This window comes from Emys orbicularis, chromosome 16 (genome assembly GCF_028017835.1).
Source record: "Emys orbicularis isolate rEmyOrb1 chromosome 16, rEmyOrb1.hap1, whole genome shotgun sequence".
In the NCBI taxonomy this organism is placed as follows: domain Eukaryota; kingdom Metazoa; phylum Chordata; order Testudines; family Emydidae; genus Emys; species Emys orbicularis.
In genome coordinates this window covers 12,550,347-12,578,293 of record NC_088698.1, presented here as the reverse complement: position 1 = coordinate 12,578,293, position 27,947 = coordinate 12,550,347, and the positions used below count along the sequence as shown (strand labels likewise).

Below are 27,947 nucleotides of genomic sequence, written 5' to 3'. Positions count from 1 at the left end.
CCATAATTAAAGGACCAGCCTACTTTTATGATCGCTCCCTTCCCTTTCCCACTAGATTATTTTTGAGGGATTATGTTTCCTGTTTTCACCGTTCTGCCTCCTCCATTTGTCAGTCATCATCACAGTCATTAAAGCAGGAGGGAAGCACAGGGACAGCCTGATACCATGCAAACCTTTATGGCTCAGCAAATGAGGGATTAAATGTCTTCTCATCTCTGCCTCAAGCTTCCTGCACCCTATTACACACACACTCCCAAAGCAGGCTCTCTGTAAGCATAGATTCTCCTCCAGCACATACCCTGGCTCTGACCTCCGCTGCAGACCAGGGATTTCTGAATGGAGCAAACAAGCAGTCCATTCATCTTGGCTGCTGACAGCCGCTTACCCTCCACAGCTAGTTCATCCTGGGACAAAATGAACAACTGTTCGGCTAGCCTCCTGAGCGCCTCTTGCAGCTGGGATGCCACTGGACCCTTTAGGGCAGATGGAGGGGCCAAGGGCAAGACACCCTCTTCACAAAGCTGCTGACTAGAAGGTGTTCTGAGGAGTGTGGGCCAAGTTCTGTCCCCTCTCTCACGCCGCTAAGAGTCAGGAGTAACTCCACTGAAATGAATGGAGTTGCTGGTGTGAGCAGGAGGAGAATCAGGCGCTATGTTTATAATGTATTTCCAGGCACTACGCTGGCAGCAGCCTCAAGGAGCCCAGCCACAGGCCACCTCTTTAATAAACTAGTCTATGTTTTTCTCCACAGTAACCTCACAAACCTGCTCAGGCAAGCAGGCGGTTTTGCTTCTTGCCAAGTGTTGTATCCCCTACTTTGATCCACTCTTCCACAATGTGCACTCAGGTGTGGCAGCCCACAGGGACAACATACACTTGCGGGAACTGGGGCGAGGGCAGCAGGATGGCTGTCTGGGAACAGGTGAAGGGCTACCTTATTACAACCATCATGGTGCAGTGGCTCTTCCTCTCAGAGTTCAATCTTTTGTACAGCAACGTTCCTATGAGAGTATCACTGTCTTGTACCATCTCAAAGCATGAACTATGCAGATTCGAACACACCATACCAGCAGCATCTGCAGCATGCTGTGGAACAGGGGGTGAAGGTCAGCTAAAAAAAAAATTCAGTTTTACAGACAGTGAGTGAGCTCAGGGACAGAGAGGCCCAGAAAATGAGCAGAATTTAATTGTTTTATTAGCCAGAGGGATAAGAGTCACACAGATGGGCCTTGAAAAGGGATCTGAAAGGAATGAGGGGGTCAGTTAGGTGCAGAGTGGGGGTCAGCCCGGGAGAAGAGACAGGGCCAGGAAGAAAGAAGTTCGGGATTTGGAGAGGTGTAGGTCAGAAGCAGGAGAATGGGAGGCGAGGAGACTGAATGGCAAGGAGAGCAAGTAAGCGTATCAAGATCTTGAATAGCTGGAGGGGGATTTGGTATGGAGTCTAAGGACTGGGGCCAGTGTAGAGATGGATGCGTTTCCATTTCCAGGGATAGTGCAGCAGTAGGTTTAGCCTTAGGGAACCTCAAAACAAGTGAATGGCAGCAGTCCAGAGGAGAGGAGATGTAGGTATAGCTAAGATGCAGGTACTGTCTGCCATGGCAGAAGTTAGAGGTAAGGTGCACAATGAAGTGTCAGAGTGCTCGGAATAGGATGCAGAGGTGAGGGAGGAGAGGTGCTGATGCTGAAGGTGTAAGCAATTTCTCCATGGCAAATATCGGCCTGTTCCTCGTGTAGGCAGCGTTAGAAAGTGACTGGGTGTCACCAGTGCCTTTGTCAAGAATGGCTGTATCATATAACACACGAGCCAGAAGGGGAGTCCTACATTGTTGGTGTTTTCAGCCCACGAGAGGCCAGTCTGTGGTACTCAAGGTTTCCTAGTGGTCAGAATGCCTGTGAGAGAGAGCAAGTGACAGACCTGAGGGTCACTCAGGTCAAAGCGAGAAGAGAACTATATGTACCCTTCCTTATTAGATTTTAAATTCTGCAGAGGGGGAACTGTCTTCTTGTTCTGTGTTTGTACAGCCCTTAGCACAATGGGGTCATAGTCCAGGACTGGGACTTTTAGGTGCTGCTGCAATAAATTATGATACTCAGCCAAGGTGGAAGCGATGGATGGGTTTGAGAACCACCCCATTTGTTCTCACAGTACAGTTGCACTCCCTGGCTGACTGACGATGCCATGCCATGACCTCATTGATCACGTAAGAATGAACATTAACAAGGCCTATTTGGAGGGCTTTCTAAATTTCAGGGGAGTTTTGTTTTGGCAGGGAGAACCCTGACAAGTTAACCCAGGCTGAAATGCAACTGACCTTTGCTGTAAATGCACCTTCTTAAGCACTGAGAACAACATGCAAGTCTGCGTTTGGAGAAATGTAAATAAGAAGAGCCGGTTAATCTGGAAGTCAATCCTGTAGCACAGGAAAACTGGAATTTGTTTAATTCCTGTCTCCTTCACTGTAGCCAACTGGAGACTGGTTTGATTTCTTAAGCAAACTCGGGGGGGGGGGGGGGGGGGGAGAGACGACACAGCCTAGACTTCCCTGAAATATTCCATTGACACATAACTTCTTTAATCGCAAAGTAGTATTATTGCACTCACAACTGAACACTGGTTAAGACAAAAAGCAAGAAAAAATCTTCCTATTTGTATTACAGAAATGCAGTAAGGCCTAAATCAGGAGCTATGCCCCACTGTGCAAGGTGCTGTACAAACATGTAGGATGACCTGGTTCCTGACCCTAACAGCTTCATAGATAAGCAGGCTAGTAATGAAATAAAAGAGCCTTCCGTTTCTAGCACACTGCCTTCAATCCACTTGTGTTCATTAATAAGCAAAGATAGCTGTTCAGGGGCCGCCGTGGATGAGTTGTGGTCTCGGTTTAGGTTCCAATTGGACAGATATCCACAAGACAAGCCAGCTTCAGAACTGGCGCTAGCTAAGAGTGTAAGGGCTGAACAGCTATACAGACTTAGTTAGCTTGTTGTCTTTACATCCTATCCACTCTGAGGCGCAAACAGACCTGTCTAAAACAACACCGAGATTCACTCAGTTTAAACACTGCTTGGATAGGAGCAAACTATGATTAAACCCCAGATAGAATCCAGGTTCTACCCTAGGTAGGGGAGGATGGATGGTCCTGTGGTTAGGGAACAGAACTGAGAGCAAGATGAACTTAGTCCTATTCCCAGCTCCACCAAACTCTGTATGATCTTGGGGCAACTCATTCATAGCCTCTGTTCCCCACTCTCTAAAATGTAAACAATGCCTGCCTCATAGGAAGGCTGTGAAGCTTAATTAATTAGCCTTTCTAAGGCATGTGCAGTTCCTGGCAAGTGTTGTTATACAAGTGCTACCTGTTCTTAAACTGTGACAGGGAAGATTCCCCCCCCCCCAAAACCAATTTTATATAGTGTCTTCTTCCTTTCGTGTGTGGAAGAGCTCATTCTCAGACTGACTTGTTTTTTCCTCCCTCACACATGCATTAGATCAACATAAGATGATTTTATTTGCCCTTTTAAAGCCAATAAAAAAAAATAAAAATAAAAAAAAAAAAAGAGTCAAGCTCTGTAACATCAACTGTAGATAAAAATCCTACACCCAGCTCATAAGGGGTCAGCAAAACCTTCCCACAAATCCCAAACAGCTCAGTGTTTTTATAGTTCCTTAACCAACGTTTAAAAAAGGAGAGTGCACTGCTTCCCTAGAAACACAGCCCTTCCATGGAAGGGCTGCTTGCAAAAGACTCGCCCACCCAATTCCTCTTATCAGGAACCTGCTACATTCCAAAGTGCTTTGCTCAAGGTTGTACTGTTCCTTCCCAGTCAACTGGCTGACTACTTCGTTGCCAGCTCTAGCATTTTGCAGGATACACTTGTTTGCAAGAGCTCAAAAGTGTGACATTACAACAGGTCTGCACCACACGTTGATGGTAAGGGCCAGGGTTCTGTTTACCTCTGTCAGCAAGAAAAAAAGGTGCCACTTTGTGCATTTTTAAAACCAATATTTTATTAATATTTGACATTTCTCCTGACTCAGTCCTTTGATTCCAAAACAAAATAAGGCATATACGTAAGTAAAGCACCACTGACATGCAGCCACCTCTGGAGTGAGCAACCAGAGCTTGCCTCTCCCTCATGTTGTGCCTTCACAACATACAGCACAAGGACAAACCCACATTCTTATGAAAAAAGACATAGCATTTTTAAAGTCCTAGCAGAGCAAACAGGACCTCAAAGTCTGACCTGAAAGACCCACATGCAGCCAACAGCATGGTATTCATGGTAAACAGCTTGCTACTCCCTGCATCTACCACTAAATAATGATGAGCCCTCCCCTTCTGCCCCTGCCCTGAGCACAGCACAGCAGTTCCTGAGTGTGTGCTGAGACATGACCTGAGAGGACCCGACAGCAGCAGATTCCACTTGGATTCATCTTCTAGGAAATTCTAAATGAAGCAAAAGCCACTTAAGCACCTGATACAGTATAAAAATAAACCTGTTGTTAAAAGGATCATTCTGCATACAAGTTTTTTTCTTCAACAGCTGTATTTGTTGCAAAAGCCCTTTAAGAGAATACCAGAAAAGGGAATGAGCCTGTGGCAGACGGCCCCAGGCAACAGCATATGGAAAACAGGATTCTCAAGCCCAGCATAAGTAGAAACAAGCTATGTAAAAAAGGAAGGGGAATAGGGTGACCAGACAGCAAGTGTGAAAAATCGTGACAGGGTATGGGGGGTAATAGGAGCCTATATAAGAAAAAGGCCCAAAAATCGGGACTGTCCCTATAAAATCGGGACATCTGGTCACCCTAAAGGGGAAAAAAGTGCCCCATCTTTATGTTAGAACTGATTAACTGCCTCCAATATTAATCCTATTTCAGGAATGGAGGAGTGTTCTGGTCACGATGAGTCAACAGGGTGGGGCATTGTTTTCCATGTGGGTAGACCAGGCAGGGAACAGAAAGAGCAGAGGACATATTAAAAGCCAAGAACCCAGCACCTGGCTACTATTACATTAGGCATATAGCAGTACAAAGCAGAACAGCTCACAAACATCTGTGCCGTCAGGGTCCACAAAATGGAACTGTTTATCTTGACAGAGTCATGGAAACGACCTGAATGAGGCAGACAGAGGTAGAGTGAAAGCAGGGATGTTTTAAAGGGACAGGTAGAGCAACAGAAGGCTTTTAAAGTTTCTTTACAACTGCTTTTGCTGAACATCTGTGGTTCCCCTCCTCGCTTTAAAACTAGTATATCAGATGAGTGACGCTGCTGCTAAGGATTGTTTGCATTTTGGGGTCAGGAAGGTAAAATTCTGTCTTTTCCAGCAAACCAATGAAGGAGGGTCTCACAATGCTCTCTGCATGAAAATGCTCAACTAAGGAAACTGTCCATGTAGTGTGCAGCTATGGGAGACAGAATGCTGCAGCCGAGTGCTTATTACAGCAATTACATCAGATGTTAAAAATAAAGCAAGTCCAACTCCTCACCACCCTCCCCTCTCCTAGGCACACAGGAACAGAGTGTAAGTTACCCAAGAAGACCTACCTAATCAGATTTTCAAGGTGATCCAGTCTCCTCGTAAGGTGGTGCTGATCCAGCATCCACCCCAAGCTTTCCTTCTAGATGGTTTATTGACCTAAGCAGTTTTCAAGCAGGAGCCAGGAGGTCTTTCTATTCTTGGAAGAGAGGGATAATGGCATCCTCTGTTGGACATAGACACCCAACACAATATTGCTGATGTAATAAAAAATTTTATAAAATACTTCAATGGGCAGCTGAGAAAGAAGAGTCAGTCACATGGGCTTTGGGAATACCACCTGGTCTGTCTTTGAATGATGCCCCGAGCTAACCTGGAAACTTGTTTTTCCCTTGGAGGTTGTAACTGATACTAGACAAAATGATATATAGGTGGATTCTATTTAATCATCTATAAAACCTGAACACCTAGTGACACACATTTTCACCCCCTACACCAGCCAATCAAGCCATTATAAGCAGGGATCTGACTGCAGAAAGAATACTCTGCTCCAAATTTCTCCAACCCCACAGAAGTTGGATGATCAGCCATAAAATTGTTAACAAAGTTGATTCTATATTTTATATATAAAAGAGAGAGAGAGAGAGAGAGAGAGAGAGAGAGAGTCTCATCATTATAGCACATCAACACCCCCATTATTAGCACACCCACTAGCACCTAAAAGTCCCACATTGGGCTCAGTGATGCTGGGAGCTGTACAAACACGTAATCGAAGAAAGTCCCTGCTTCAAAGACTGTACAATCTAAACTAAATAAGAGAGACAAAGGGTGGGAGGGAAAGAGATGCAACACTCGAGCAGAACAACTAGAGGGATGGTTGCCATGTGAGTTTTGCATTTTTGTTTTTAATTATTTAGGGGGGGAGGCACATTGAGGGGAAGAAGGTAGTGGGGATCAATTAATAAGCACGTGGATTTAGGACTAGATAGCAGAGGGAAGGAGAGAAGAAGAAAATGGAAGGCAGAAGGAGTGAGGCTGCGGCAGAGAGACTGTAAAGGAGCTGGTGCTAACAGAGATGAGGAGCCGTTCATACCTTTCAGAGCTATTATTTCTCCGCAGAAGCAGTTCTGCAATTATTTGTGACAGTTTTCTTTGCAATAAAAGAACTAGAAACAAAAACCCAGTCTACACAATTGTAACCCTGGCAGGAGCCCCAGTGGAACAGGCCTTAAGTTTAATTTGTTTTTAAAAAAACTAAAGCTTCCATTCTACAGAAACTAACTACCAGATGAGTGCCAATGCGGCTTTCTGTCACAGACTAGAGCTACCCATCCCCAGTCTGCAACGAGTATTAGAATCACCAAAACCCAGGGATCATCATTTTTGACAATTTTTTTTATGTCAAAACGATGCATGGGCTTTGTACATAGCTATAGACAAGCTTAATCCCTTTTCCACTGGGAGGCAGTGTGATCCGCAGAAAGTGCGCTGGACTGCAGTTCAGGAGACCAAGGTTTTATTCCCAGTTCACCTACTCGCTTGTGGGTTAACCCTGTGCAGGTTTCTGGGCCTCAGCTTACCCATCTGTAAGATGGGGATAACGATATCGACCTACTGTTCTCTAAAGCACTTTGGGATGAAAAGCACTACACACAAGCTAGAAATTATTTTAGAGGAGATTCCTTCAAGGTTGGAGGAAACAAAATTTGACCTAATTTTTTCCTTCTATCTGTTTCCATAGTCTGGGCAACTATGTCTATTTCCCTACTCCATCCAATGTAAAAAAAACCAAAGAACAAACGAGATGGCTCATATGCTCTTTAAAAAATAATAATCCATGATTAACCCTATATAAGAGGGGAAAATAAATTCAGTAAGGAAACAGATTTTAATGCCAATCTAGCTATGGGTTATTATAATAATAGCAAACTAAAATACTTTGAAATGGTTTAAAAATGAGCAACTTTAAAATGTTTAAACACTGTACATCTGCACAGTGAACACATGGAAATCAAACAAACCTCTGAAGTTCCCACCCTGGCCTTGACTGCTTTGTTTTGTTGTTGTTGTTTTCTCACTCTCAAAGCATATATGGAGCTTGTTCACACAGCAGATAATAAAGCAAAGTAGACATGAAGTGGGAAAACCCAGACCATAACAGGTAATAAAGCTGGAGATGGGGACTAAAACTTGAATTACTTCGGTCCTATCTGCAGTATAAATTTTACTGTGTTTAAACATCACACTTAACACACAGCAGCACACTAGCCATGTTATAACATGGGTTAGTTTTGCCTGAGTGGGTGAGATGAGATGGCCCCATGTTATTTAAAGGTCAAGGCTCAAACATATAGGGGTTAGCTGGTCAAGGGCAGAGTGAAGGCATTAGCTTAACATGATTATAAACACAGTCAGTCACATCAAAACAGACTAAGACCAAACAATGTTAGAACGGGTCTAGAGCATGCTGCCTAAACACCATCCTGCTTACAGTTTAGATGGTGCCTTGTTTTATTCTTAGACAAAGAATAATTCAAAATACAGAAACATAGCTCTCCTTATATAAGGAAAGTGTACTTTAAAAAAATGTAAATCTATTGAAAGTTCAAATTACATCTCAAGATTAAGTCAATTAGAGAAGCACGTTGCAAGAGTTGTATGAACAACACTGTATGTTTGTAAGCACACAGACTTTTTTTTTTTTTTTTGGGGTCATCAGCCTCAAGATATTTGTGGGTAGAGATCTATGCTGACAAGTGTTAAAGTGTTAGCAAAAAATGCTTTCCAAACTGGGTTGGTGTTTCCATAGTACCCACAGCAAATGCACGTGAGCACTCAACACAGTTCTCAGACAGGCCGAGAAACATTACATCAGGAACGTGTTTGACACTGCCTGCCTAGCAGGGCTCTCAGAATACCGGTCTATGCTACAACTTCCAACCATAGTGGCTGTAATATGGCTTTTGAAATTGGGTGATACAGATGCAAACCAGGCTCTCCACTTTTAAACCATTTACAAACAAGTAGAATGAACAGTGTTGTTGGTTTTTTGGGGGTGGGGTGCTGTTTGTTTTAAACACACGGGCTTAGGAGTTAAACATCAAGCCCAGCATCTCACTTTGCAACCTCAGGCAGGTATACAGAAACTCCTAGTTACCGCTCTGAGCCCTGAGCAAAGCTGACTGAAGTGACTGGGGGATCCGTCCCAGTCCCTGGTGAGCAGATGTTTAGTACATGCCCGTCCTTCAAAAGAGATTCAGTTGGGGTGACCATCAGCGTGTGTAAATGTGTTAACTAACAACAACAACAACTGCAAACATAAGAACAATCCCCACTGTTTTCTCCAATTGTTTCCGTACAGCAGAGGCTGCACTGGGACGCCCTCATCCATACTGGGACCCTTCTGGAAACTCCGCCCCATCTAGTCATGATTTACTCAAGAATCTCATCCCATTTAGCAAGATGGGAAGGCTGTGGTGGTTGCGAATTCCTGACTCCTGTTCATGACCCCCAGGTTGAGAACACACATCTAATGTAAACCTCCTTTCCAAGGCCACCCTTCAGTAGCCCACACCTGGTTCAGATGCATTTTAAGAGGATTCCTTATACTTGACCCATAGAATCCTGCCTGGCCTTATGTGGACAGATCCAGGGAGCTGTTTCTTCTAAATGAGCCTTGCTTTTTGGGGCACTGGGAGGCTCTCTTGGACTTTAGCACAGGAATCTGCTTTCCAAACTGTCTTTCTAGTGCAACCTCAGACATCCCTGTGAAATTCCCCACTGCAGCTCAGAATTCATGAGGACTGGAACACATTCAAAGTGCGTATCTGAGCATACATACGAGGATACTAACCCTGTGGATCTCAAGTGCTGTCTGCATTTACACTCTAACCAAGTCAGAAGACCTACTTCAATGGTAAGCAATATGGGCCATCAAGTCACTAAGGTAAACATATTCATTTGACTAAATGTGGAGGCGGAGAATAAATTCAGATTTGCGAGGGTCAGAGTGGCAGGTTCGTGCATGGGATCTTCCTACAAAAAAAATCACTGCGGTTTCCCAGCATATTCAGGGAGATGATGCGCCTATGTCACCTTGTTCACATGGGCTGCAGTTTAGTTTCCTCCAGGCAATTGAAGGACCAAAAACCTAGAATTGTGCTAAAAGCAGCTTCCCAGCATTCGGGAATTCTTATCCTTTCCCCTCTCCAGACACCGAATAATGATTAGCTAGCAGCAAGGGACTCCACACTCGGAGAAACCCATGTTCATACAGAAACCTCCCTTTGGGAAGGAGGGAAGAGTGCAAGACACTGCTCTGGGACGTGCCATAATCCAAAGTCATGAAGCAGCAGAGTTCCTAGATGTGCAAGGAGCAGAGCCCAGCTGCCATCCAAGTGTTAAATTAAGAAGAGCTCCATGTTAGGTAAAGATGAGCTTAAAATTCCACTTTCCCGCTCACCCCTGGCAAGTCAAAGCAGGGAGTGCAGCCAGCCTGGCAGCTCAGCAATCTCCCTGAAATTCAAAGGCAAAGCAGGAAGCAGAGCTCTCAGATCCTCTAGATACACTTGTATGAGGAAGAGCAGAGCACTGCAGCATTATCAGTGCTTTGCCCTGTGCACAGCAGAGTATGCAGCATAGACAATGAAGAACACTTTCCTTCTTACATGGTTAAAGGAAGTTCCATTGAGATCCCTCATGCATGGGTGTAGTGGAGCAGGTAGGGGGGGAGCGAAATGGGAGATCAGAGAGAGAGAGTGTCTCCACCCCAGCACCCAGAATGGCAAAGTTGCATGCACCCCTCCTTCTGTACCCAATTAGGAGGGAGCCCTGGGCTTCCCACTGAGGCAGTACCCTAGACCCCGCTAAGTATTCCCTCCCCCCTCACGATGCTTTAATACCAGGTTTCATTACTAGGTTACGTGACCAGTATATTTTTTGAGCCACAATGTTAATAGAATTTTTTTTTCTGCAACCCCCCTGACTAGCAGAAATCATCTCCTTCCTGCCCCATGCCTCGCCATGCCCTTGCACAAAAGAAAAGAAAAGTAATTCACCCCACTGTTAGAAATCCTTTTGGGATAACTTTGCTTTGATCTCTCTAGTGAGATTTCTCTGTTCCTGAGCAACACGTATATCCCAGGGCTGAAGAATATATTTCCATCCAACTACAGCTTCAGTTGTAAACAGATTTTTCTTCCTTGCAACTCAGAGATTTTACTCATCAGCTCTTAACAGCCATAAAAGCAACAAACTTCAAATGTGTTGCCCCACACCCCTGGTCTCCCCACTTCCCGTGACAGCAGTCATCCTGAAGTCACACAGACTGCACAACCCCTCCATAAAACATCTTTTAATCACTACCAAGTTTAAGCATCAGACTTGCTAGCAGCCACAGTTAGGCTCAGACGGGAGAGCTGCTAGGATGATTAACAATAGGATGTTCTCTTACTGACTAACCCACAAATCCATGCAAGTAACTAGTGCAACCAGCAGAAAATTCATCCAAATACCAAGCTTCCCTGAAACAAGGACAATAACATGACACTGCACGACTCCAAGGCATTCTGCTGTAACATGAGGAGTGTGAAAATGTTGACTCCCCCTCCCTGTTAAACGGAGGTCCAGGGATGATCCTAGGGAAACATGAAGAAAGTGGTCACAAAAGACATGAGAATGTGGGCAGGGAACTCCCAAGCCAAAGCTCACAACCTAAATTAAGATCTAAATGAGATACACAATGTGTGTGCGTGCGTGTGACACAAAATGGAGGGCACCAAATCAGGATCTAAATGAGATACACAATATGTATGTGTGTGTTTGAGAGAGAGAGAGAGAGAGAGAGAGACACACACACACACACACACACACACAAAATGGAGGGCACCAAAAAATAGCATAGGAAGCCTCAGATAATTAATTATCTTAGCATTAATTTCCTTAGCATGTTATTTTTTGAACTATATATGTTCATATTTCAGCATTGTCTACTGTGAATAATTTGCAGGACCAAAACAGAAATACCAGATTGGTGGAAGATGGATGTAATGTGGCTCTGAACCAAGAGGCAGTGGGAAGGTAACACACTCACAAACCCTTCTCTTGACTTATGCAGAGCATCATAATCTAGTCTCAGTTAGCGCATAGGAAGCTGAGACCAGCCATGCTGATGGGTCATTATTACCTTCCTGGGTGATGGCACCAAATAATATGTAGTTCCTGCCCACTTGAGTCCAAACCATAGCAGAGACAGTTCGCTCCACGTTATTGGAAATGCATATTGCGCAAACAACAGACCAGTCATACCCAGTTTTCACTGTCTCAGGTGCATGTTTGAAGCCCAGTGCTCAAGGAACTTAAGTGTATTTTCTTCAGAACAGATTACACGGTGATGCTCCTGGCCCATTTTCACAGAGCGTGTGGCTGTCACTGTCCATACTTGAAAATGATTTGGGGACTGGATTTTGAAATGTTAAGACCATGTTCTAACAACAACAGCCCTCTTTCGCTGCAGGCTCACACAGGGCATTCTCACCCAGCTGATTCTCACCCAGCGAAACTCATAGTATCCTCCTTGTCCTAAAAATGCTGTGCAGCAAATTACTGGTGCCATTATAATTGCTGTCACAACCCATCTCAGATATAGCTGCATTTCAGTGCTAGGTGAGGAGGTTTAGAATCCTGTTCTACTGTATTAAGTCGTTTGGGGGTCAACAACAGGCATAAGGACCCAAGCCTGTGCAGTTCTTGTGTTCCCAGACACCACACACAGAGATAGAAATGCACTAAGTTTATAGAGTCCAAACACAAGGGCTGTTCATTATTAAGATACTTCTGCAATCCACTATCCCATAGGTTCGGAATTACAGGATAAAAAAATATTTGATCCACACAGTGCTGTAGGTTACAGCTGCTACTTTCCTACAGGCACAGTCCAATCTATAAGCACCTTGGGTCCTTGCCACACTACAATCTGGAGTGACATGCAGAGAAACACTGTTGATTTTGGTATAGCACTAGAAGAGGTTTCTTTCTTTAAAAGATGCAGTAGGGATTAGGATGCAAATAAAAATGTAAAATGTGGCCACTAGAATAGCAGTTTTTTTGTATGCCATGGTAGATATGCTGGTAGCAAATACAGAGATACCCATCAGAGACTGTGATAACCAACATGTACCGTTCAAAAATATTAGCGGATATAAAAGTGAATGTGCAACACTGATAAAGCTTATTCAGATAGTATGGCCACCACGGAGTCACATCTGCCGTGTAACCATACGACCATGAGGCAATCCAACCCCAGCTGCCACATTTAGACTGGGTTTCCTCTCAGATAAAGGAGATTCTGATCTTGTTCCATAGCCTAGTTCAGGGGTCAGCAACCTTTCAGAAGTGGTGTGCCGAGTCTTCATTTATTCACTCTAATGTAAGGTTTTGCGTGCCGGTAATACATTTTAACGTTTTTAGAAGGTCTCGTTCTATAAGTCTATAATATATAACTAAACTATTGTTGTATGTAAAGTAAATAAGGTTTTTAAATTGTTTAAGAAGCTTCATTTAAAAATTAAATTAAAATGGAGCCCCCTGGACCGGTGGTCAGGACCCGGGCAGTGTGAGTGCCACTGAAAATCAGCTCGCGTGCCGCCTTCGGCACACGTGCCATAGGTTGCCTACCCCTAGTTAAATAGAGAGTTTGAGTTGTATAAGTTTGAAAGGGGAGGGGGGTAAGGGGAGAGAAACTATTATTTTAGTAACTAGAACAGATATGCAAACCACATCCAAATACTGTGACTGGAGCACCCTGCATCAGCTCTGTACAGATGACAGTTTTAGTGCTTAAAATACACACACTGTAATTCAAAACAAATTTTAGGATGTTACGGATTATAAAATCCTGCCTCAGCATTAACAGAGGCTTTGATGTTCAAGGATTTATTTACAATTTACAGTCCCAGCCCTCATCATGTGTAATTTAAAAATCAGGGCAGAAAAATAATATACCTTACAATTGGTGCACTGGCTAAAAACTGCTTTGTACCTCAAGAATTTGATTGTTGCTTTGGGAGGACTTCCTTCATACACTGCACACACCCAACCAAGACACTCAGGAGTTTAGATATCATGTGCAGTCAAACTCCCTCTCTCTCTCTGACAATGTCTGTGGTACAGTGGCTGAATCACAATATAGTACTAAGAACCTGTTTCTTTTCTCATGTGTACCAGCAAGAAACAGAAGTAACTCCACTGAAGTCAATGAATTTTCACCACAGTAAGAGCAGAATCAGGTCCTTACTGTTCTTTCATGCTTATCGGGTGGGTGGAGCAAACTAAAAGGAGAAAGTCAAACAACCTGCTGCCCTGGTCTTGGTTTCTCTGGGGGAAAGGTGGATTCAGGAAAGCTGCGCTTCTGCTCCACAACCTGATAGGTTTTCCTATAGTAATTGAAACAGAGCATTACTTCTCAGATGGCCAAGTCTCACCTCATTAACCTTTATGGACTGACCTCCAAAATTCCTTGAAGGCAAAGTACTGGCCCCTTTTGCTTTGGGCATTGTGACTGATTATCCCCAGTGGGTTGGGAAAAGGGACAGGACTCTGTTAGGCTTGCAGTGCACCACAGTGCTCGAATCTGAAGTCAGAAGCATGTTACCAGGTCTCAAGCTCACAAAGGCTTCTTTGCTGGCCTATCTTTCAGCTGAGGTTCAAAACTGTAGCTTGGACTATTAGTAATAATTAAAGACCCCACAACACTTCTTGCAAGAACTGAGAGCATTGGTCAGCATCCTGGCCATCTTTCAACTTGGGCCTCCTTAATAATTCCTGTCACTTCACTTGAGTAAGGCATCTTTTGCCCCCCCCCTCCCAAGTCTATCCATCTCCCTGATGCATGTCATCCACAAGCACAGCACATTCCAAAAGTAAAGACATTACCTCACCCCACCCCTCAACGTTGGCAAATTCTTATTATCGTTGCTTCCTGCCTTACGTCCGTGGGCGTAGTTTAGCTGGCATTGTTCTATAGCTGCCATGACCTATACCCGAGTGGCTGCATTTCTGTGAATGGTGAGGTGTTCTCTGTAGGGAGCTGCTAAGTCTGAAAAGCAATCACTTTACATATTCACATCATTGAACATTAAATAAATGTTCTACTTCAGTCAAATGGCGAGAGGGAAATGCTGGCAGCACTAGCCTGAGCCATGGCTAAGTGCACAGTGAATGGCGATTGCTATTCAGTGCAGAGGCAGGGCAGGCAAGCGACCCCACCTCCCCCAGGTTTATTATTAGTCATCTCTCTTCTCCACCAATGGGGAAGCTGGTCCTACTTCTACATCATACACCATAGGAAAGTGCTCTGCTGTCATGGAGGGGGATGGTGACACCCGCATCCCCATAACAGACACAACTACCATACTGGTTGGTTTGCGGCCTGCTTGTCCTTTGGGTATAGCCAGGCCCAGCTGGAAACAAAACAAACCAGAGTCCACAGCGAGTTGGAGAAAAAAAGATCCATCTGCATCTCCCTGTTCTGAATACTGTGCAGGGCCACAACTGAGGGTCTGCATCCACTTGCGGGAGAAAGAGGGTGCACAGGAAAGAGGAGAGGTCATGCTAAAATCACATTAGCAGGGCCATCAGCAAAGAGCTTCAGCTCTTTCCTCAGAGCTGGTGGGGGAAGAAGAGGGCGTTCCATTCACTCTAGGAAGAGGGGGCAATATAATAAGCAGCTAGATAATGTCAAGAACAAACAATCTCTGGGAAGCACAGAGGGGGCCATTTAGACAGTGTATTGTCCTTAGTGCACCTAGAAAATCCGCTGCCTGGTACTGAAAAGGATTAAAGTGGGGGCTGGGTTAAAACAGAGAAAGGCTTAAAAAAATAGCAAAATGAACTAGAGACAAATGTCAGAGACTAGATCTAAGCCTCATTCTTGACTGAGCGAGCCAGTGACAGACCAACAGCCAGGAGCTGCAGCCAAAAGCGCTAGAGTTAGATGCCACAAAGTAAGTGGCAATGCCTTAACCATATGCGTGTTGTAAAGGTCACTAGGACCTCTTCCATCCTTATCAAGGGGAGTGCTAACTTTCTCTCCTTGAGAGAAGGCGGGCGAGATGCACTTTATGGAATTTCCTAGGTTTGAGGTTCCCAAGAGTAGAAGGAAAGTGCAGCAGATTAAATCCCACTTTAGCTGCTCATAGAAGAATGCTGTTTCTAAACAGTGAGTGACAAAGGCACAGAATCTGCTTCACTGTCAGCCACTTTTTACATTGCTGTGGGATCCCAAAGCACTTTCCAAACGCAGCATCCTAAAATCCATGTGAGGTGGCTAAGCATCATTAAGAACATAAGAACGGCCGTACTGGGTCAGACCAAAGGTCCATCCAGCACAGTATCCTGTCTACCGACAGTGGCCAATGCCAGGTGCCCCAGAGGGAGTGAACCTAACAGGTAATGATCAAGTGATCTCTCTCCTGCTGTCCCTCACCACCCTCTGACAAACAGAGGCTAGGGACACCATTTCTTACCCATCCTGGCTAATAGCCATTAATTGACTTAACCTCCATGAATTTATCCAGTTCTCTTTTAAACCCTGTTATAGTCCTAGCCTTCACAACCTCCTCAGGCAAGGAGTTCCACAAGTTGACTGTGCACCCAATTTAGCAGGGAAACTGAGGGATAACAAGGGCAAGAGACTTGCCTAAGATCACGCAGAAGACAAGTGATATACGGTCAGGAAAATAATTTAGGAAACTTAGCTCCTGATCCCCTGTTGTAACCACTAGACAACACTCTCCCTCCGCTGTCCTGTATATTGTACTTTGTCTCGGCTGTATACTGAAATGGTGTCTATAATGACCTTTAAACCAATACTGCTAATAACCAGGGACTTAGATGCTTGACTATCTAGCTAGGCATTTGTAACTGAAGAATCTAGGTCCCTGACTGGGCGGGCTCTTTACAAAGGTATTCTGTTCCAAAGGGACCTAATATGAGTTTTGAGCCAAGCATTCTGTTTGCATGGATCCATTTCAGAGTACTTTTCTCCATCCATAGCCTGATTACATGCAATGCTCCAGGAAGAGGCACTCTGCATTTCTGTGCTAGCGGAGATACAAAAATAAGTATTATTAAAACCTGCAAATGAGCTGACCAGGGATCTACAAACTTACTACCAATGGAGTAAAATGACATACAAATCCTATTCCCAAACTGTGCACTTCATATTGAGCAACACTGGCTCCTGCTATCCTACTGCGGTGCCACTGACAGAACTCTGAGGAGAGCGCTGTTCAGCTCTCCCAGGTGGACAGAAGTCTCCACCAACACAAGGGTGTTCACAGGAAAGAGCTTTCTAGACAAATACTGTCTTTGTGGAGAACGTAAACTGCACTTAGGACCCAGGCTACCTACTAACCAGCCTCTAGATGTGGAGTTTCTGTGCCCTCATGCTGAAGAGCAAGGTCATCTCATTCACAGAGCACTGAGCGAGCACCCATCAGACTTCCACATCCTGCTGAGCTGGAAATATAAACACAAGCTACAATTTTGGTGTGATCAGTAGCTAAAAGAGAGTGAGACTATTTTAAAAACTGAACTGACCAAGGTCACAACAAGACCTCTCCATTTCATAGAAGTCCCTACATTACTTTTTCCCCTTGATTAGGTGCAGGGAGCACCATGGGGTTATTTTGCAACAGCAGATAGAAAAAAAAGAAATAAAATCCATTAGAAAATATGCCATCATTCTCCATACAAATCATTGTGATAAATTTGATAGCTTTTAAACTATGTTAAGACTTTTCCCCCTCTACTTGCATTACATGAAATAATTATAAGTGTTGCATAACTCACCCTAGGATGCAAGATGTTGGATGAAAGTTGTTTATGAAATTTTACCAATAGTTATTAAAATGCCCACACTCACAGAGCAGTACCCCCCTACAGCCATTCAGAAAGGAGTGGAGACCCACCTACCTGGGTCTGCTATTAGAATTCTAGACACCTCTCATTTCTGGAAATCTAGGTTTAAAACTTGGCTTAACTCCCAAGTGAGAGAGTTTAGTGGTCTCACCCTAGTCCCCATCCACATCATAGAACACACACATGATTTGGCATGACTGGCAGCCTCTGCTCAAGAGGCCTAGGACTGAAACAGCAGGTGTTTGCTGGCCAGCATGAGGATACACTGGCAGACCCACAGAGGAAGCTTGCATAGCACATGTCTGTACTATACCTGCTTCAGTCCACTGTTAGCATGAACCAAAGTCCTGAAAAAAGATTCACCCACAGAATGTAAAGCCAGAAAATGTATGACATCTGGATGCATGAAGGAGCCAAATACTGTAGAACAAGTCCAACTTGACACCAAATACCATTAAGGCTGAACAGAACCTGCTGTGACCTAGACCTGCACGTCCTGTTCAAACATAGCTTCAGGGAAGACTGGCAGGACTAGTAGTGGCGTGGCTGAAACACAGATGCAGGGAAGGCTGGCTGAAGCAAAGAGCTACTTTCATAGCATGTAGAGTGGAGGATGTTCCGTATATGGCCTGATAAGGACTATCGTATGATGCCTCTTACACCTTTGTTTTGTGTTCATTTTATGAAGACAGGACTCTGTCAGTTTGCTTAGGCTCAAATATACACCTTCCTAAGCATAAGAAAAATCCCATTCAGCATGCCTGCAGAATGACTGATAGTGGAAATGAATAGCAGTGAACAAGAAATGTAGTTGTCTTGTGGACATAGAAACTTTTTTTTTTTTTGGTAGCGGAGTAGAAAGTAGCCACTACCTACCAGGTTCAGACAGTCGTAAACACCCATATGAGCTGGGTTCCTACCAAAGCTGCTTGTGTTATCCCCTAGGCTGAGGAAAGGAGGGAGATAAAAATATACCTGGTCATGACCAGGAACAACTCATTGGGCTGTAAACTAGGAGTTGGTTTGGGGATCTCAGATGCCAGCAGGCTCTTTTGTTAACATAGATACCCACATAATGTATTTCACTTATCCAGCAGTATTTAAAATAAAATCAGATCACTGCCTTTCCAGAAGGCCAATCTAGCAGGCAGAATCTGCCTTGGAGAACAAGCTTTATCCATCTTTGTTGTTTTCTCCCCATTGTTCCTTTCTGCAAAATTGCAACAGCTAGGAGGCTCCCCAGTCATCTAAAGCGCATCAGTAAACAAAAAGAGCAGAGACAGATGGCTGCAGCTCAGTTTAAGCCAGCATTGGATCCAACCTCCCTCTGCTTCTCATCTACATCCCATAAGAACACACAAGACCAAGGAAGAGCACAGAAGTCATGCAACAGACAGCGCATATGTATATATAATCTGATAAGGAAGGGGTCGCTGCAAGGACAGGGTGCCAAGGTTTGGAATTCTCAAGTAGCTTTCATTTATAGTAAATAGACATTTATACTGAACAGCCTTTCACTAACACAACACTGGAACTCCAATTTCATGGGGGTTGAAACTATATCTGTGAAACCTTCCAGCCAAATGCTCACCCAAATACATGCCTCCAACAAGCAGCAGGGAGATCTCCTTCCATTTAAATCACTCACTCTGAGAACTAGAGCAACTTGAGACAATGAAAACATCCTTGATGGACGAACCTCTTCAAAGCTTTGAATCCACCACTACTACAGGAATTCAATCCTGTTTGCAGACATCTGAGTTAATCCCTTATTAAAATATTGACTTAAAAAGAGAGAGAGAGACAGAGATTAAGATTACATACAAACTCAAAGAATGATTGGACTCTGCTAAACCTATCGGGGATTTCTTCACTCCTGAAAAACACTTCACTTCTTTTCCTGTAAACGCTGGAAGGCTAAATGAGTCAAAGGAAGAGGCTAGCTGCTATTGCAATGCATAATGACAAGGAGTTCAAATGCCTACATAAAATCCAGCATGCCCCTTTGAATCAAACAATATAGTTAACTATTAATTTCTCCTCATCCAGACCCAACTCTGAACATGGTCACCGTGTTTCCTTATTTCATCAAATTCAGTCAGATACAGCCCTGAATACACAAATGTGGGAATGGGTTCAAACATGCCCCTCCTTTCTCAAAACAATCCATTTCTGTTTTGGGTCTGCCAAAGCTAAACTAACCAATCTCCCATGAAGCATCATCTAGGGCTTCCTAACATCCCATGAACCTCACTCACTTTGAAAAACTCTAAGACACAGGGGAAGGGCTGGATTATCATTCCCTTAGATCAGTAATAATTAAAGGATGATACAGCAGACAGAATGATGTTCGAGTTCCCCATAACCAATGGGCAGGAAAACAGAAATGAGGGAGCAGCATTTCTATTGGTAAAGCCCTGGGGTAACAATGCCAGGTTACAGCATCACTGACATGCAGCCACCTATGGGGTGCAGTTCAACCACTATACAGCACAACAGTAGAAGGAAGGGAAATTTTAGCCAAGACACTACGACAAACTTCTATCTTTACAAAAAGGGGTCAGAGGAGTTTCACTCAAGGCATTGGTTTATATAAAGTCTTAAACACACAAAATAAATTGCATGGACCCCAATTTATTACCTCCAGAATGATGCAGAGCTGTCAGCCTTCCTGGGAACCAAATCTTTGGTTCCAAGAAGTCTAAGTACCCCAAGCTTGAGTTTTAGCCCATGAGGCCATCCCCAGATCAGGGCAGCTTTGATTTATAGCCATGGTTCTCTTTTTAGACAGTTGCCTCCCTTTGTGTGGTCGACCCAAAGAACGCTTCCTTCCCCACATGTGGACACAAACATGTGAATTAACCAACCCCCTATTTAAACAAGATGTACACACCTGCATCTCCATGGAAACAGCTGTCCTGAGGACCTCTCCCAGATGGCATATCTCCATCATTTGGCCAGATCTGTCCTGTTTTCCGTACTCCCACAATAGTGGCTTCAGACACGATGACTGGCTGTTGCCTGTGCCGCTTTTGAGACTGGGGGGTTGGTGGGCTGCTGCTGTCGAAGGACTGTTGAGAATTTTGGGATGGAGAACGGCTTTTCTCCCGATACATGCGGTAAGTGGTGGGGCTGGGGGAAACGTGGCTAGACTGCCCTGAAGAGAAATCTTCCTCACTAGATGTGAGGTTCTCATTAGAGCTACAATCTGGGGTATACCCTCCCCCAATGTCCTCAAAACTCCTTGGGGAATAAGACCTCCTGGGCCAGGTAAGATGCTTTTCCTGATCAGAGGCACTCTGATTCCGCAGTACGGGTCCTTTGCTTTCTCCTTCCCCCATCATCCCACCCACATAGATGCTTTGGTAGGGCTGAAAATCCATTGGTTGCCAAGGTGCTCGATTGCCTCCATTAACATTTATTAGGTTGTCTTTCAGAAACCTGGGGTTCAGTTCAGCATCCTCATATTCTCCATCATAGCCAAAGCTGCTCTCAGAAGACCTTCCCCGGTAGGCCGGCCTCTGGAACTCATTAAAGCTGGGTACCACATTAGGAGGGAGGGAGTGCAAGGATTTTTTGCGTTCCATCTGCATGGCTTGGCTACCAAGGGAGCTTATTTTATCAGAAACATCTTTATCATTGACCTTCACTAAACCCTTCTCATGGTGGTACTCCATGTTCACATAGAAGGGCTTCTCAGCAGCATCCTTGCTATCACTAGAAGAATGTGAATTAACCTTTTTAATCCTCTCAAAGTTGGACCTTAGTGCTGCCACACTGGTGGCATTCCCTTTGTCCTTAGCGAGAGGCTCAAAGGACCCCTCTTTCTCAGTGGAGCCCACCAGCCTGCGAGTGGAAGAGGGCCTGTGTTTTGAAGGGGATCCATCCATATCACAGCGATTCTCCGTATCTTCCCCCACTCTCTTCAGTTTCTCTTCACTGTAGTATTTACACCTGTCTTGCTCCCCTTCCCCATGGTGGGAGCTCTCCAAGGGCAACAGATCCGACCCATCGCTCTGGATGGACAGCTTCCTCAGAGAAGGTATCCTTGGCTTGAACTTCTCCTCTCCGTGGTGGGGTTTGTTTTTTTCTGGATCCCCTTGCTCGGTGGTTTGGTGATGATGTGGGTCTTGGTTCTGCTGCTCTGCATCCCCTTCAGGCAACTGGGAAATCCTCTTGAAACCCCACCTCTGTCGGTCGTAGCTCTTCTTCTCCTTTGCCAAGAGAGTCTGCAGGTAAATCATACGGAACCTCTCCTTGTTGACCTCCATCTCCAGCCTCCGGATAGAGGCTTTGCACATCTCCAGCTCCTGCTCGATATCTCCCACAGATTTCAGCTCCATCTTGGGAGGCTCGGAGTCTGCAAACTGGGCTTTCCAAGCCTCCACAAACCCCACTGGGTCCACCATTTTGCATCCGGGGAAAGATCACGGTGGGGAACAGGAGGTGGAGAGAATACGCCAGCTGAATTTCACATGGAGCTACAGAACGGCCAGAGACGGGTTAACTCACGGAATGGATCTTTCCCCCAGTCCACGCATGAAGGAAAACAGGGAGGTAAAGCCAGCTGGTCCTGTGTCCGAGAACGTCCCCTCTGCTCTCCTGCTTCCGACACCCCCTACCCCGCACACACCCCCTACTTCACCCCCCGCATGCCCGAGGACAACAATGCTCCCAACGCAGCAAGCCGGAGCGCCTCCAAGGCAGCGTGGACAAAGGAGCGGAGGTGGGAGGGAGGGAGGGAAGGTGAGTCTCACCCACCCCCTGCGGCCCCGGGCGGGGGGCCGAGGACCTGGTGCAGCTGCGCTCAGCGGCAGGGGCTGGGATGTGCGGGGCAATGGAGAGCCCCGCCGCTCGCTCGCTCCCTCCTCCCGGGCTATTGTGCTGCTCTCCCAGGCCCCGCCGGGCACGGGCGGCAGGGCTGCGGCTTGTCCCTCGCCAGCTCCGTCGCTATCCCATGGTCCCGGCGAGCCCCGAGCCCCGGCGAGTAGCCTCCCGGCGCCGCCGCCGCCGCAGTTCCCGGCTGCCCATCGCGCCGGCCCAGGCTCTGGCGGCGGCTCTGCGAACCGCACTCGTAGCCGCTGCAGGAAGGGGAGGGGACGCTGCGATTGACAAGCCAAGCGGGCCTCTTAAAGGGGAAGCGCTGCTTGGCTGGGGGGGGGGGGTCATCTCTACCAGGGTCAGTCCCTGCAGGAGCGGGGCGGGCTCCCAGGGCAGGAGAACCTCTCACGGGAACACACCCGCATTCCGCAGCGGGAGCTCAGCTGGGGCTGCCCCATGTGACACATGCAAACACCTACACGGATACTCGCATCTAAACACACACACAACCTCATGCCCACAGATGCACACACCCCGCAAACTTGCTCAGACGTGGACACACGCAGAGAAGCTGGTACTACTCGGATCTGCATTTGAGCACACACAAATATGTCTACATTCATAGCTGTGTATCATGACCTACACATCCACGTGTGTGCTCAAACCTAGGAAATACACATGCCCACATAGCTCCACATCTGCTCTTGTGCACACATACACACTCTTGTGCTCAGATCAGCACTCCCATCCAAATACCCACAAATAACACTCAGACCTGTAATACACCTTCATAGGAACATGCTAACAGGCCAATGCCCTTCACAAATTCAAAAGGGGGAGGAGGAGGGATAGCTCAGTGGCCTGCTAAACCCAGGATTGTGAGGTCAATCCCTGAGGGGGCCATTTAGGGATCTGGGGCAAAAAAATATATAGTTGGGGATTGGTCCTGCTTTGAGCAGGGTGTTGGATTAGATGACCTCCTGAGGTCCCTTCTAACCCTAATATTCTATTATACTAAGGGCAAGGGGTTCCCAATACTCAACTAAATGATAAACTGGACACTTGTGATGGATCTGCCAACTAGTGGCCAGAAACTAGCATGATCTTAATTGATGAGTGGAATCCTATTGCTAGACTAATGTTTTAGTTCTGCAAAATTACAAAAGCCAAAGCTCCCAGGTGGGATGCCCAATCCTCAACTCTGAAACAAGGGTGACCAGTAGCTAGAGGAGGAGTCTGGGAACTGGATTCTATTCCTAGCTCTGCAACTGATTCATACCCCCTTGGGCAAGTCCCTTATCTTCTCGCTGTCTCAGTTTAATCACCTGTAATATGACGACAATATTTACCTGCATCACACAGCTGAGTATTCTATTTTAACCAGGTACTTATGGAATTCATCACTATCTAAGCATCTTACAAAATATACATAAATCCAACTGGACAGTCCTAGAATTCACTCTTCTATCCCCTTTTTCGTGAATAAGAAGAGGTTTTGTAAAAAAAAAATATGTATGTAATGTTAGATTTAATTCATTATTGTTTGGTGCAAGGCTTGTTGCAGGACTGCTATATAGCTTGGGTGTGTGTGTGGTTAAGAGATAAAGTGGCAGTAGATAGGATCATGACAATGTAGAATAGTTCCTCTGGTTTGTAGGACCAACGAAACTTCTTATGACTTCTGCTGGTAGCTCTTTACATCAGCTTTTAACAAGGTTCCATAAAGTATCAGACTTAATTCATTATATTAAATTTGTTCATTCAATTAATTCATTAATATTTGTAAAGTGCTTTGAGATCCTAGAAGGAAAACTTTGCTGTCCACAAAGTTAGCTAAGATTAGCCTTTTATATTTCTGATGTTGTTCAATAGCCCCCAAAAACCTTTCACTTTTCATGCATCTAAAATGCATTCTGCAACTGATCAATAGTGCCTTCACCTTTGCACTGTTCTTTCTTTTGCTGTTTATTACAGAGCTTTTACTTTTCCCCTTCCTTCATAAAAATGCCCACCTGGCCTCGTATCAAGGTTTCTAACACATATGGGACATAGATTGATCAAGGGTTAAGGTTTCATTGACATTACATTTGAAAAAAAAGTCCATATAATGACATTTATGTAAACTGCAGTTTTTATAAGGCCATACGCATAATATTATAATCATTAATTTATATTTATTTAAATATACAGTTTGGATCTAACTTGTCATTTGCATTCACACACTGATTTAAGATTACTCAAGTCTCAGTTTCCCTTGCTCTTTATTTTTCAGAAAGATGTTGTGTAATAACCTAAAGTGCATGGGAATCAGGCAGGTGAGGTTTCCGTGCCCTTTCTCCCCTCTGCTGTGTATCCAACAGAGTGAGAAAACACAATAATTCTGATGAGTATTGAAGCCAGAGGCTGAGTTTCTGTATGACACATTCAATTCTAATTAGTATTGGAATTAAACAACTGGGCCTCCATACCTATTGAGGTCTCTGTGTCTGCATCAGGAATTTGGATGAGCATGAGAAGTAGCTGCTGGATTTCTGGGCACCCCATAAGCACTTTATTTACTCAAAATAGTACCATTCTAAAGGCACACAAAACTTTAAGGCAAAGTTATGATGGCAGGCATATAGCAGTGGTCTGAGTGCATATTACTTTTCAAACTCAAAACTGTTATGATATTGTGCCTGCAACTAGCAGTTAGAGCAGCCAGCATGCCCCCTCTAGTGGCACAGAAAATAAAGGTTTCAGAGTAGCAGCCGTGTTAGTCTGTATCCGCAAAAAGAACAGGAGTACTTGTGGCACCTTAGAGACTAAAATTTATTTGAGCATAAGCTTTCATGGGCTACAACCCACTTCTTCGGATGCATAGAATGGAACATATATTGAGGAGATATATATACACATACAGAGAGCATGAAAAGGTGGGAGTTGTCTTACCAACTCTGAGAGGCCAATTAAGTAAGAGAAAAAACTTTTGAAGTGATAATCAAGATAGCCCAGTACAGACCGTTTGATAAGAAGTGTGAGAATACTTACATGGGGAGATAGATTCAATGTTTGTAATGGCTCAGCCATTCCCAGTCTCTATTCAAGCCTAAGTTGATTGTATCTAGTTTGCATATCAATTCAAGTTCAGCAGTTTCTCGTTGGAGTCTGTTTTCGAAGCTTTTCTGTTGCAAAATTGCCACCCTCAGGTCTGTTATTGAGTGACCAGACAGGTTAAAGTGGTCTCCTACTGGTTTTTGAATGTTATGATTCCTGATGTCAGATTTGTGTCCATTTATTCTTTTGCGTAGAGACTGTCCGGTTTGGCCAATGTACATGGCAGAGGGGCATTGCTGGCACATGATGGCATATATCACATTGGTAAATGTGCAGGTGAACGAGACCCTGATGGCATGGCTGATGTGAGTAGGTCCTATAATGATGTCACTTGAATAGATATGTGGACAGAGTTGGCATTGGGCTTTGTTGCAAGGATAGGTTCCTGGGTCAGTGTTTTTGTTCAGTGGTGTGTGGCTGCTGGTGAGTATTTGCTTCAGGTTGGGGGGTTGTCTGTAAGTGAGGAGTGGTCTGTCTCCCAAGATCTGTGAGAGTGAGGGATCATCTTTCAGGATAGGTTGTAGATCTTTGATGATGCGCTGGAGAGGATTTAGTTGGGGGCTAAAGGTGACGGCTAGTGGTGTTCTGTTATTTTTCTTTGTTGGGCCTGTCTTGTAGGAGGTGACTTCTGGGTACTCGTCTGGCTCTGTCAAATCTGTTTTTTCACTTCAGCAGGTGGGTATTGTAGTTTTAAGAATGCTTGATAGAGATCTTGTAGGTGCTTGTCTCTGTCTGAGGGATTGGAGCAAATGCGGTTGTATCTTAGAGCTTGGCTGTAGACAATGGATCGTGTGGTGTGTCCTGGATGGAAGCTGGAGGCATGTAGGTAAGTATAGCGGTCAGTAGGTTTCCGGTATAGGGTGGTATTTATGTGACCATTGCTTATTAGCACAGTAGTGTCCAGGAAATGGACCACTTGTGTGGATTGATCTAGGCTGAGGTTGATGGTGGGATGGAAATTATTGAAATCATGGTGGAATTCCTCAAGGGCTTCTTTTCCATGGGTCCAGATGATGAAGATGTCATCAATGTAGCGCAAGTAGAGTAGGGACGTTAGGGGACGAGAGCTAAGGAAGCACTGTTCTAAGTCAGCCATAAAAATGTTGGCATACTGTGGGGCCATGCGGGTACCCATAGCAGTGCTGCTGACTTAAAGGTATATATTGTCCCCAAATGTGAAATAGTTGTGGGTGAGGACAAAGTAACATAAAATAAACTACAACATGGCTTCTCTGCTTCAGGCAAGAAGACCCATAACTGACCCTGAGGCTCCCTCTTGTGGGCAAAAGCCAGTTACTTTTCCTAACAAACTGGCCCTCCCGCAGCTGTGGCACTCTCTCCTCACCAAGGGCCTGATCCTGAAACATAAAAATAATGGGAGTTTGTAGTGAACCGGCGTGGTGCCCCTCCGTCCCGGAGGGGGCCGAACTTCCCCTGACCCCAACGTGGGCGGAGTCACCGGGTCCGGGCCCCGCCCCTCCGAGGTCACGGCCCCGACCCGGAAGTATAAAAGCCCGCCGGCAGAGCTCAGTGAGGCTCAGGCCGCCAGCAAGAGCAGACGTCCCGAGCCGAGCTCCCGCTTGGGAGACAGCCCCAGGCCGCGAGCCGCCGGCTACCCCACTGCGCCGGTCGAGCCTACCTCTCGCCAGGTACCCCGAGGAGGACTGGCCAAGCCTGCCCCGGACCGGCTACCCCGAGGAGGACTGGCCAAGCCTGCCCCGGACCGGCTACCCCGAGGAGGACTGGCCAAGCCTGCCCCGGACCAGCTACCCCGAGGAGGACTGGCCAAGCTTGCCCCGGGCCAGCTACCCCGAGGAGGAGCCAAGCCTGCCCCGGGCCAGCTACCCTGGTGGAGAGCTGCCGGACCGGCCCCCAAGCCCCGCACCCGAGGAACCAATGCTCCTGGACTGGCCCGAGCCCGCTGTCGCCAATGAGGTAGGCCCCGAGGGGGAACATGGAAGTAGCCCGGGGGTAGCCGACCCCGGTCAGGCTGCAGAGGCCTGTGAGCCGATGGCAGTGTGTTTCGGTCAGGATACCCCACTGACCAGCAGCGGCAGTAACCGCTGTTAGGGCCCCGGGCTGGAATGCAGTGGAGTGGGTGGGCCTGCGTTCCCCCCTGCTACCCCCGTTCACAGGGTGGCAGGCTTCCCCCTCACCCGACGCTCAGGTGTAGGAGCCTGTGCTTACCCCAATTGCTTGGTTGCTCAGCCCCTGCATTCAAGGGCCTGAGTTGTGACTGTTTGTGCCCTGCCCCGAACCAGGGCCCGGGCTCCTTGACTGGTTGCTCAGCCCTTGCATCCAAGGCCTGAGCTGTGACTGTTTGTGCCCCGCCCTGAACCAGGGCCTGGGCTCCTTAACTGCTTGCCTGCTCAGCCCTGCCCCATAGGGCCTGAGCTCCTTAACTGCTTGCCTGCTCAGCCCTGCCCCATAGGGCCTGAGCTCCTTAACTGCTTGTTTGCTCAGCCCCTGCATTCAAGGGCCTGAGCCGTGACTGTTTGTGCCCTGCCCCGAACCAGGGCCCGGGCTCCTTGACTGATTGGTTGCTCAGCCCTTGCATCCAAGGCCTGAGCTGTGCCTGTTTGTGCCCCGCCCTGATCCAGGGCCTGGGCCTGCTTAAACTGTGGACTATT

At 45.9% G+C, this 27,947-nt stretch overlaps 1 protein-coding gene and 1 non-coding gene across 3 annotated transcripts in view; both read right to left on the bottom strand.

Annotated features, from left to right (window-relative positions):
- BCR (BCR activator of RhoGEF and GTPase) overlaps nt 1–21,809 on the bottom strand; it is a 122,642-nt gene extending 100,833 nt beyond the window's left edge. The window contains exons 1-4 of one of the 2 annotated variants that reach the window (XM_065417579.1): nt 20,799–20,903; nt 20,327–20,678; nt 10,756–10,764; nt 2,170–2,189 (exon numbers count right to left, since the gene is read on the bottom strand). In XM_065417579.1, the coding sequence (XP_065273651.1) occupies nt 2,170–2,189; nt 10,756–10,764; nt 20,327–20,516 (219 nt within the window). In that variant the 5' untranslated portion in view covers nt 20,517–20,678; nt 20,799–20,903. Of the gene's footprint in view, nt 1–2,169; nt 2,190–10,755; nt 10,765–20,293 lie in introns of both variants that reach the window. The other variant, XM_065417578.1, reaches the window with a different exon arrangement.
- On the bottom strand, nt 15,457–15,583 carry LOC135890655 (U6atac minor spliceosomal RNA). The gene has a single exon (XR_010562222.1). It is a non-coding gene; the product is annotated as a U6atac minor spliceosomal RNA (small nuclear RNA).
- Nucleotides 21,810–27,947: the final 6,138 nt, after the last annotated feature.